We start from the raw sequence: 11,569 nt of genomic DNA on the forward strand, positions 1-11,569 counted from the left end.
AGATCCAACTGCTTAGGGATGGCACTACCCAAAGTGGGCTGAGCCCTCCTACTGTAAGACTTTAAGACAATTCTGAAGCCATTTCTGACAATTCTGAATCCTCTCAGCCTCTGTGCCATAGTGCTTCCCCTCCTCCCCTGGGAACCAAGGACCTAACAGCTACACTCGCAAGTACTCAGTTCCTGAACAGTTACCCATATACGTATGTTTTGGTTCGGTCCCCTGGGAAACGGGGTCAAAATGACCTCTTACCTCATCTGATCTGGCAACAGCTCTCCAGTCAATTATTGGTAATAGTCCTTTCAAATAAGCCAATCAGAATAGTCAAAGAACAACCCCCCTTGCTTCTGTGGCCCCTTTAAAAGTAGACTGTACCCACTATTCGAGGTCTCTCGGTTTCCCGAATGCTGGGGGACCCTGTTATGACAGAATTAATAAAATCCTCATGCTTTTGCATCGGCTGTGGTGTATGAGATGGTCTCTGGCGACTCCTTCTCGGTGTTTGGACGCTAGAGTCCAACACTACATCAATTAAGAAAATGCCCCACAGGCCAATCTGATGGAGGAAATTCTTCAACTGAGGTTCAGTCTTCCCAAGTATATCAAGTTGACAACCAAGATTAGCCATCACACCACTAAACTACTGAAACAGACAAGAAAGAAACAACTTCAAAAGCCAGGCATGGTGGCATACACCTTTGATCCCAGTACTCCAGGGGTGGAGACAAGAGGCAGACAGATATCTGTAGGTTCGAGGCCAGCATGGTCTACTAATAGAGTTCCAGGGCTTTTGCACAGAGATACCCTGTCTCAAGAAACCAAAATAAAACATAGATAGATAGATAGATAGATAGATAGATAGATAGATAGATAGATAAAAAGGAAAGAAGGACGGACAAACGAATGCCAACCTTCCTTATTTATGAAGTCAATATTATATACTAATACCAACTCAGGCAGGAGCAATATAAATTTTTAGAAAATTAATAACATACTTCATGATGCAGCAACACTCATTGAAATATCAGTACTAGCCAGGTGGTATTGGCACACGCCTTTAATCCCAGCACTGAGGAGGCAGAGGCAGGCAGGTTTCTGAGTTCCAAGCCAGCCTGGTCTACAAAGTGAGTTCCAGGCGAGCCAGGACTGTCACACAGAGAAACCCTATCTTGAAAAACCACACACAAAAAAAGAAAGGAAAAGAAAAAAGAAACAAAAATAAATATCAGTATTAGCTAGCAAAAAATTATCAGTACTAGCTTAGCAAAAAAAAAATATTGGCAATTAAAATGAATAATATGCTATAACCACAAATGAATTTAATTCATGAATACAAAGCAAATTTTGGTTCAATATCCAAAATCAGCAATGCTATTAATACATGGATAGCATAGAGAGAAACAAACATAATCAATTAGTAAAAACCTCATTTCTGAAAATTCAATGACTGCTAATAAAACTCTCAACAAACTAGAAATGGGAACTTCTTTAATATAATGAGCATCTACACCCACCAAAAAAAAAAAAAAGCCCACAACAAATATACGAATGGTTAAAATCCACAAGTCTCTTCCCTAAATTCAGAAAAAAGCAGTAATCTCACTCTCACCACTCCTAGATGCTGCTGTACTAAAAATCCTAGCCAGCATAATGAGAATAAATCAATCAAACAGGGCAATGGTAGTGGACGCCTTTAATCCCAGCAGCACTCAGGGAAGCAGAGGCAGGCAGATCTCTGTGAGTTCAGGGTCAGCCTGTTCTACAGAGTGAGTTCCAGGACAGTTAGAGCTACACACAGAGAAACCCTGTCTCAAAAGGCCAAACAAACAAACAAACAAAAAAAAACCAAGAATAAATCAGTCAGCTGGGCAGTGGTAAAGCACACCTTTGAGTTCAAGGATAGCCTGATCTACAGACTGAATTCAAGGACAGCCAGGGATACCTGAAGGAACCCTGTCTAGAAAAACCCAATAAATAAATAAGTAAGTAAATCAGCTGGGAGTCGTGGTGCATGCCTTTAGTGCCAGCACATCATGTACTAGGTTCTAATCATAGTTCTATATGTTAACAATGAGTAATTGAAAATTAAAAATTTGAAAAACATCAGGCTAGAGAAACGGCTCAGTGATTAAGAGCACTTCCAGAGGTTCTAAGTTTAATCCCCAGCAACCACATGGTGGTCCACAACCATCTATAGTGGGATCTGATGCCCTCTTCTGGCATGAAGTCAAACATGCAGAAAGAGCAAATTATACTTAAAAAAATATATTTGCAATATTTAGAAGGGGTGGGAGTGGGTCACCAAGAGGTAGAATTAGAGGTAAAAGGACTATTGGTCAAGGAATGGCAAGTGTGTCAGAGTGTGTGGCATGCAGAAGAGGCCCTGGGTTCTACCTCTAGACTAAAAATAAAGAAGTTACTTGAACTAGTTGAGAAAAGTAAGATTTGAAATAACGAAATATACATTCATCTGAAACAACATAAGCTGTATGGTCTTTATGTTACATGCAGAAAATATTAATGAAAGGAAATAAAGACAACCAAATAAGCAGAAAGCCATTTTCAACTTTTGAAAGATTCAAAATAATAACTGTTGCTGGGCAGTGATGGCACATGCCTTAATTCCAGCACTCAGGAGGCAGAGGCAAATGGATCTCTGTGACTTCGAGCCCAGGCTGGTCTACAGCAAGTTTCAGGACAGTCACGACTGTTACACAGAGAAACCCTGTCTCGAAAAACCAAACCAAACCCAAAATAACTGTCAACTTTCTCGATCTATGCTCAGATTTAAGAGTTTTTGATTCAAATCGCATAAAAACAACTTCTATATATTAACAAGCTGATTCTGAAATGTATGAAAATGACAAAAATTGATTAACTTTTTTTTTTAAGAGTTGAAAGAATACTCAAGGCAATCTGACACTAGCTATGGAGCAGGTACAGCAAGCACATCAACAAAATAGGACCAATTCCTAGGCAGTGGTGGCGCATGACTTTAGTCCCTGCACTTGGGAGACAGAAGCGGTGGAGGCCTGGTCTACAAAATGATTCCAGGACAGCCAGGACTACTCACAGAAACCCTGTCTCAAAAAAACAAAAAATCGCCGGGCAGAATCCAAAGCTACAGAGAAACCCTGTCTCAAAACAAACAAACAAACAAAAAAAAAAAAACAATGATCTACAGAAAAAGAAAATTGCTAGGGTGAATTAATTTTTTTCTTCTCTGAGAGTTAGTAACTACTGGGGGTTCAGACATGGCTCAGTGGTTAAAAGCATTTACTGCTCCTACACTGGACCCAGGTTTGGTTTCTAGCATCTACTTGGCAACTCACAACTGTCCTTAACTCTAGTTCTAAGGAATCCAGTACCCTCTTCTGGTCTCTGTGGGCACCTGGCACACATGAGGGGCATACTCTACATAAAAGCAAAACACTCAAGAGTCAGACTGTGGTGGTGCACTCCTTTAATCCCAGCACTTGGGAGGCAGAGGCAGGTGAATCTCTGAGAGTTTAAGGCCAGCATAGTCTATGAAGTGAGTTGCAGGACAGCCAGGGCTACACAGAGAAATCCTGTCTCAAAAAACTGAAAAAGTGTCAATAACAGTAAACAAAATAAGAGACTAGATTTAGACTAAAAGGAAATGTCCACAAATCACATATATCAAAAGACTTGCATTCAGAATTATAAAAAACTTTCTAAACTCAAAAAGGTAACAATTCAACCAGAAATGGGCAGTTCTGACCTGGGTGGTGGTATGGTAATGAACACCTTTAATTCCAGCACTCAGGAGGCAGAGGCAGGTGCATCTCTGAGATCGGGCCCAGCTAGGTTTACAGAGCAAATTCCAGGACAGCCAGGACTACACAAAGAAACCCTGTCTCAAAAACAAACAAACCAAAAAAAAAAAAAGGCAGTTCTAAATAATACTTTTTCCAAGAAGATACAGAAACTGGATGGAAACAACACATAAAAATTGAAATTGTTAATACTGGGACTGGAGAGGCGGCTCAGTGGTTAAGAACACTGGCTGATCTTCCAAAGGTCCTGAGTTCAAGTCCCAGCAACCACATAATGAGGCTCACAACCATCCATAATGAGATCTGGTGCTCTCTTCAGGCCTACAGGCATACATGCAGGCAGAACACTGTATACATAATAAATAAATAAATCTTTAAAAATTGTTAATATTAGTCAATAGAAAAATACAGATAAAAAAACCATGGTACTACTATATGCTATTTACTAAAATAAAGATGGGGCTGGAGAGATGGCAGCTCACAACAGTTGGTAACTCCAATTCCAGGAGCTCCAACACCTTTTTCTGGCTGCTATGGATACTCAGGATATATGTGGTACACAGACATACATGAAGGCAAAACACCTAAACACACATAAAATAAATAAAAACTTTTTATAAATAGAAAAATGATTAAAAGAAAAACTATTGAAAATAGTAAATGCTAGAAAAGATGCAGAGCAACTGGAACTTTCATGCATTACCAGAAAATAGTTGGTAGGTTCTCAAAATGTTACCATACAACTCAGTTCCCACTCTGTAGAGCCTTAGAGAAATTTTATTTTTACACAAGAATATGCATCCAAGCCGGGTGATGGTGGCGCACGCCTTTAATCCCAGCACTCGGGAGGCAGAGGCAGGTGGATCTCTGTGAGTTCGAGACCAGCCTGGTCTACAGAGCTAGTTCCAGGACAGGCTCCAAAGCCACAGAGACACCCTGTCTCCAAAAAAAAATATATATATATATATATATATAAATATATATATATATATATATATATATATATATATATACACCCAAAGGTTGACAGCAATTCTATAACCAATAAACCTCAGGAAAAAACCCCAATGTCCACCAGTAAAAGAATGGATCAACTGTAGTACATCCATACATACAATGAAAAGAATTCAGCAGTGAAAAGAAACAAACTACAGATACATGCAATTTAGAAAAGTCTTGGTGATCACATTTAGGAAAATAAGCCACCTCAAAAGGTTCCATACTGTAAGATAGCATCTACATAACTTCTTCAGGACATAAAATTATAGGGGCATGCCTGAAATCTCAGTATTTGAGAGACAAATACAGAAGAATTGTCACAAATTCAATTCTAACTGTTCTACCCAATGAGTTCAGGACAGCCAGGACTAATATAATGATACTTTGACTTTCTGAAGTAAGTAACAGTGCTGTCAAGAATAAAGAGTGAGCCGGGCAGTGGTGGTGCACGCCTTTAATCCCAGCACTCAGAAGGCAGAGGCAGGCGGATCTCTATGAGTTCGCGACCAGCCTGGTCTACAAGAACTAGTTCCAGGACAGGCTCCAAAACCACAGAGAAACCCTGTCTCGAAAAACCAAAAAAAAAAAAAAAAAGAATAAAGAGTGAGGGGCTGGAGAGATGGCTCAGCAGTTAAGAGCACTGGCTGCTCTTTCAGAGGTCCTGAGTTCAATTCCCAGCAACCAAATGGTGGCTCACAGCCATGTGTAGTGGGATCTGATGTCATCTTCTGGCATAAAAGTATATATACAGATAGAGCACTCATACTAAATAAATAATAAATAAATCTTTTTAAAAAATGGTGCACACCTTTAGTTCTAGCACTCAGGAGGATCTCTGATGGGCGGATCTCTGAATTTGAGGCCAGCCTGGTCTACAAGAGCTAGCTCAAGGACAGCCAGGGTGGTTTTACACAGAGAAACCCTGTCTCGAAAAACCAAAACCAAACCAAAAGAACAAGAATGGGAGAAAGAGTACGAATATAAAGGGATAACATTAGTATTTTTCTGATTAATGAAACTGCCCTGTGCCTTGACTGACACAATAACCTACACAGAGACTCCATATGTATTAAAATACGAAGAACAAGATTGGAGGCATGACTGAGTGGTAGAACACTAAACATACACAAGCCCCAGGTTCAATCCTTAGGAACACAAAACTGGTCCACAGTCCTAACTTCTCAGGGAGGCTGAAGTAAATGCTAATGTGAGTTCAGGAGTTTGAGACCAATCTGGGAAACACAAGATCTGTTTCCCGACAAAAAATAATTTTGCTATATATTAACTTATAAAAACTAGTCCACAGCAGTATCACTTAAGAAAGCTGACCAATTGAATCTCAAGTCACACCTCTACATACATGGCAACCCTATTTCCAGGAAAATGTCCAATTTAAACAGCATCAATGCACACCAAAAGACACAAAACTATGAGTTCATTCACATCAGCCATAAAGCAATCTCAACGTCCATCCACATTAGATCAGACAAACTGAAGAACCTTCACAGTGCAAAGTGTACATGCCACATATAAAACAACAATCAAAAGCAAGTATTACCCTAGAGTAACCTCAAATGTAATGTCAAGCCAAAACACAAAAAGACCCTTTTGTATAAAACTCAGAAACAAGTGGAAGGCATGGCAAGGTCAGGTAGCACACCTTGTAGTGAATGATGAGGAACACAGGGCACTAGGGACACCCACAATGTCATGAAGCACTCTTTTTTTTTTTTTTTTTTTTGGTTTTTTCGAGACAGGGTTTCTCTGTGGCTTTGGAGCCTGTCCTGGAACTAGCTCTTGTAGACCAGGCTGGTCTCGAACTCACAGAGATCCGCCTACCACTGCCTCCCAAGTGCTGGGATTAAAGGCGTGCGCCACCATCGCCGGGCCATGAAGCACTCTTAAGACTTCCACGACAGGGCTTTTTGTGATGACACCTTTTCTAAAGGCCGGATAGTAGTAAAGTAAGCTGTTCTAGGTTAAACCAGTAATTCTAAAGCACCTCAAGTTCGAGATTTTTCTTCAACCTACTTCCTCAGACCGCTAAAGCAATGTGAACTCTAACAAGTATACCTTCACCTACTTCAAAAATCCAAATACATACCAGGCCTTGCACACCCTCTAAGCTCAGGATGCACTTGCACGATGGCCTTAATCCATTGTTAGCTAGACTCCTAGCATCAATCAGAATGAGAAGAAACTCACATTATTACAAATGTCCATAATTCCGTGACAGTTTTCTCATTTAAATTTTTTAAATCAATTTGAAAACTTCCTTTGACTCCTACCCTAAGTGGCATCCTTTTATAAATCTCACACAGCATTACAAAAATAGCCTTAAATCCCCATTCCAGCCCTGTGTGAGAATAAGTCACATGTAATCTGATATTCCAACAGCTAATAACACAGGTTGATTTCCATAACAGAAGAATTCCTGGGTTTTGTAAGCGTACATGACTTAATGTTACTTATTTTGAAGATATAAGGGAGATGTTTCAGCAGTTAAGAGCACTGGCCACTCTTACAAGGGTCCTGAGTTCAATTCCCAGCAACCATATGGTGGTTCACAACCATCTGTAATGAGATCTGGTGCCCTCTTCTGGCCTGCAGGCATACATGCAGGCATAACACTGTATATATAATAAATCTTAGAAAAAAATATAATTCTCATTATGTAGACAACTTTTATTTCTATACCTAATATCAAAACATTTAAGTGCCAAAGGGTGACAGGAAAAGCCTCCATTATTTTTATTTGCAAATAGTAGTACCATTCAACTTCCTGGTCTATAAATAAGACTCACTACAGAAAAGTTTGAAAGCTTGAATCATGTGGGAAAATAAGCTTCAGAATGGCCACCACGAAGTCTTTATGGACACTCTATGAGACTTTCCTATGTAAATTCATATGCATGCATAATTTTACAAAAACAGTTCTATGTTATAAATACCTGCAATCCTTTTCATTACTATATCATGAACATTATGGAAATCATATCTCAAAATAAAAATGCAAAATAATTAGATTTATTTTATTTCATTTTTGTTTTTTCTGAGAAAGGGTTTCTCTGTGTATCTTTGGCTGTCCTAGAACTCACTCTGTAGACCAGGCTGGCCTCGAATTCACAAAGATCCACCTGCCTCTGCCTCCCAAGTGTAGGGATTAAAGGCATGCAACAACACAACCGCCTTAGATTTATCCTTGATATGCTTCTTTCTAAATGTTCACTAAGTGAGCCATCTAACTACTACGTGAGCTCATTAGAGTCCAAGACCCAAGTCCAACATTTTTAATGACAATTTCTCCATTCACAATTAGAAAAAAACATCAATAGTTATCCTGAAACCAGATCTCTGATAAAGCCCAGCTCACCATTCTGAAATAAAATGGCCAGAATCACACTTCATCTACCGACTGTCACCAAGCACTGTTTAGAATCTTCCCTGCATTTACTTGTTTAATTCTTAATTCTAGGATCTGTGTGCCCTGTAAGGAGTACAGGTCTGACATCATGCCCAAGAGAATAGAAACTAAAATTTGTACACGCACACACAGAATTTGTACACGAGAATTTACTTCAAGACCAATGATTGCTGGTTTCCTTCTCCCACTGCCCTTTTTTTTAATAGAAGCTCCCCATACCCACAAATGTCCTAAATGGCTCAGGAGTCACCTCAGTGAAGGTGGTATAACCTACAATTCTGTGTCCTGAACATACAGCAATGTGGTTGGAACTCCCCACTAAGGATAAAAACAGCCCTTCCACTGTCTTCTCTCTTAGTCACCTTCTGGTTTGGTGACCTGCAGGAAACAGAGGATGCTCCTCAGGACTTCTGAGAAACACACCAAGACAGACACTGTTACCTGCTGACATTGTTGTGCATGCCAGTGCTGTGCCAGATAAGGCACTCAAAAAGTTTACCATCTGTAGGGAAACTGAGTTTTCAGAGTGGCATTAAGACCTCTATGAGGCCGGGCGATGGTGGTGCACGCCTTTAATCCCAGCACTCAGGAGGCAGAGGCAGGCGGATCTCTGTGGGCTCGAGACCAGCCTGGTCTGCAGAGCTAGTTCCAGGACAGGCTCCAAAGCCACAGGGAAACCCTGTCTTGAAAAACCAAAAAAAAAAAAAAAACCTCTATGAAACTTGAGTGTGGTGTTGATACCTTTAATCAAAGCACTCGGGAGGCAGAGGCAAGAGGATCTCTGTTGAGTTTGAGGTCAACCTGCTCCACATAGTGATTTCCATGTCAGCCAGAGCTAGAGACCCAGTCTAAAAAAAAACAAAACAAAACAGGTTGCAAGATTTTTTTCTGGGGTTGCAAGGACATTTTCATCCCTCTTACCATGAAGACTAGTTTTCTATATGATTAGAACACTTTCAAAAACGTTTAAACTACAGACACTTTAAATTTTGTTTTGTCCTGTTTTTCGAGACAGGGTTTCTCTATGTAGCCCTGGCTGTACTGGAACTCACTCTGTAGACCAGGTAGGCCTGGAACTCAGAGATTCACCTGCCTCTGCCTTCTGAGTGCTGAGATTAAAAGTGTGTGCCACCACACCCGTCAAGATATTTTGAATTTAAAATACAGCAAAAGCCAATGTTTTCATGATGTAGGTCAAAATTCAATAGTGCACAGAGAAATCTGTGAACAAGTATCTTAATAACCTAAGAGAGTAAAACAAAAGATACTGGAATAGCATTCTATAAACCTTTTTTGTGTATTTTTTTTAAATCGTGGGTTATGGCCCAAACTCTTGATGCATAATAGTTCAACACAGACAATCTGTCAAAATTAATACTATGTATAAGGTTATCTGAGTTTGAAGAGCTACAAAAATCAGGTTATTTCAGGTAAATATTCCAATACAAGTTGTTATTACTAAGTCCTAGAATGAGGTGTAAGGAGTAAGGCTTCTACTTTGTTACCACCTGGTCTTCACTGAATGTACAGAAACGAGTGTACTTCACTTGAGCTCCAGCAATCACTAATAGCATTCCTCTAAAGGGTTTGCATAGGCCGACCTCCCAACAGAAACAAAAACCGGCCCTCAACGTTCTAAAACCAAAAGGCACAACCTCGTCTAAAGCTAGGGCTCGCTTTACTGTCCAGAGTCGTGGAAAAGGACAAACTGGAAACTCAAGCCCAAGGCCGAATCCCAGATGCTAAACAAATTTAACAATGCGAGGGGAAGAAAGCTCCAACAGTTGCACGGAAACTGCAGAGAACACCCGGGAAAAATTTAAGTACTCACGTATTGCTGCACTTTCCTACAACAACATGAGCATCAAAAATCATGCCACACGCAATGCTTTATCTGCTCTCAACATATACTGTGCCAACACAATATTTCGAATCTCTAGCAAAAAGGAAAAAAATCTGTCTCATGATCTGACACCCAAATACTCCTCAAGCTTTTGGTTTCTTCATTGTGACTACCTCGAAAACAAGGTAACTTGTTTTAACAACCTTACAAGAACTTAACTTGAGAGAAACCCAAAATCATTCAGTGGCCAATCCAAGCAGTGGAAACGACCATGCCAACTGCATCCCACGTACAAGCACTATCTTCTGAAGCAGAAATAAAGCGGCAGCCGTCCATCGACGGCATGCCTGCTTAAGTAAAACTGAAAATAGTTACCCCAGCCCTCGCGACTACACACGGCCGACAGTTCTGAGGAACGAGACCCCAGGCGACTCCCGAGAGCCGACTGGAGCAGCCGGAGAGGACAAGGCAGCCGCGCCCGCAGCGCGTCAGGCGGCACACAGAAACTTCTAGGGGGCACTTTTCAGTCAGCCCCGAGGCCGCTGCGGGGTGCCCCGGGGGTCCCTCCGGCGCCGCCCTCTGAGCCGCTCGCGCCCGGGAAGAGCTGTCAGCCAGGCAGCCGCCGGCCCGTTATCCGCCAGCCGCGCCCGTCCGCCCGCCCAGCCGCTCGTGAGGGGGCGGTGGCCGCTCCCGCCCGCGGACCCTCGATGCTTACCTCGAAGTAGCCTCCGGCGGCGCCGCCCGCGCCCGCGCCCAGGGGCCCGTGGGCCGCCGCGCCGCCTAGCAGGCCCGCCGCGCCGGGGCCCGGGGCCTGGGGGCCGCGAAGCGCCGCCGCCGAGCCGGCCTTGCCGCCCGAGCCGCTACCGCCCGAGCCACCGCCGCCGCCGCGCTTGTTCTTCCGGCGCTTGGCCCCGCGCTTGGCGTCGGCCGGGCTCATGGCGGGAGGGAGGGACGGAGGACGGCGGGCGGGGAAGGGGCGCGGGCGGGCGCCGGGCCGCGGGCGGCGGCAGCGGCGGCGGCGGGCGGGCGGAGGCGGCGGCGGGCGCTGCGGCCGGCCGGGCGGGGGGCGCGGCGCGGGGTCTCCTCCCAGGCGGGGAGGGCGGGGCGGGCGGGAGCTGAGGGGCGGCTGCTGGCGGGAGCGACGCGAGTCTACCGGGCCCGGCGCCGCCGCTGACCAGAGTTAGAGTCCAATATGGCGGACACAAGGGGAAAGGGATCCCAGTTTACGTCGGGGGAGGGGGAAGCGGCGGCAGGGGGAGGGGCGCGGGCGGCCGCCCCCCGCACTCCGCCCTCCCGGGCGGCGCGCCCCTGGCCTGGAACCCCGCCCCCGACGCCCCGCGCGGGGCACGCCGGGAGCTGTAGTTCTAGCCGCCAGCGGCTCCGCGCGGGCGGGCGGGGCGGGACCACGACTCCCGTAGGGCCACGCGCAGCAAGGCGTGCGGAGGGCGGGGCCAAGAGTGACGTCAGACACCGCACGGCCCTGTGGACTCTGTAGTCTGTGCGCGG

General features: G+C 43.9%; 1 protein-coding gene across 5 annotated transcripts in view; it reads right to left on the reverse strand.

Annotated features, from left to right (window-relative positions):
* Positions 1-11,270, reverse strand: part of Fam193a (family with sequence similarity 193 member A) — a 122,678-nt gene extending 111,408 nt beyond the window's left edge. For all 5 annotated transcript variants that reach the window (XM_075943893.1, XM_075943892.1, XM_075943890.1 and 2 more), the window contains exon 1: positions 10,779-11,270. In XM_075943893.1, the coding sequence (XP_075800008.1) occupies positions 10,779-11,000 (222 nt within the window). In that variant the 5' untranslated portion in view covers positions 11,001-11,270. The remainder of the gene's footprint in view (positions 1-10,778) is intronic.
* Positions 11,271-11,569: the final 299 nt, after the last annotated feature.

The sequence above is a fragment of the Microtus pennsylvanicus genome, chromosome 12, assembly GCF_037038515.1.
Source record: "Microtus pennsylvanicus isolate mMicPen1 chromosome 12, mMicPen1.hap1, whole genome shotgun sequence".
Classification (NCBI taxonomy): domain Eukaryota; kingdom Metazoa; phylum Chordata; class Mammalia; order Rodentia; family Cricetidae; genus Microtus; species Microtus pennsylvanicus.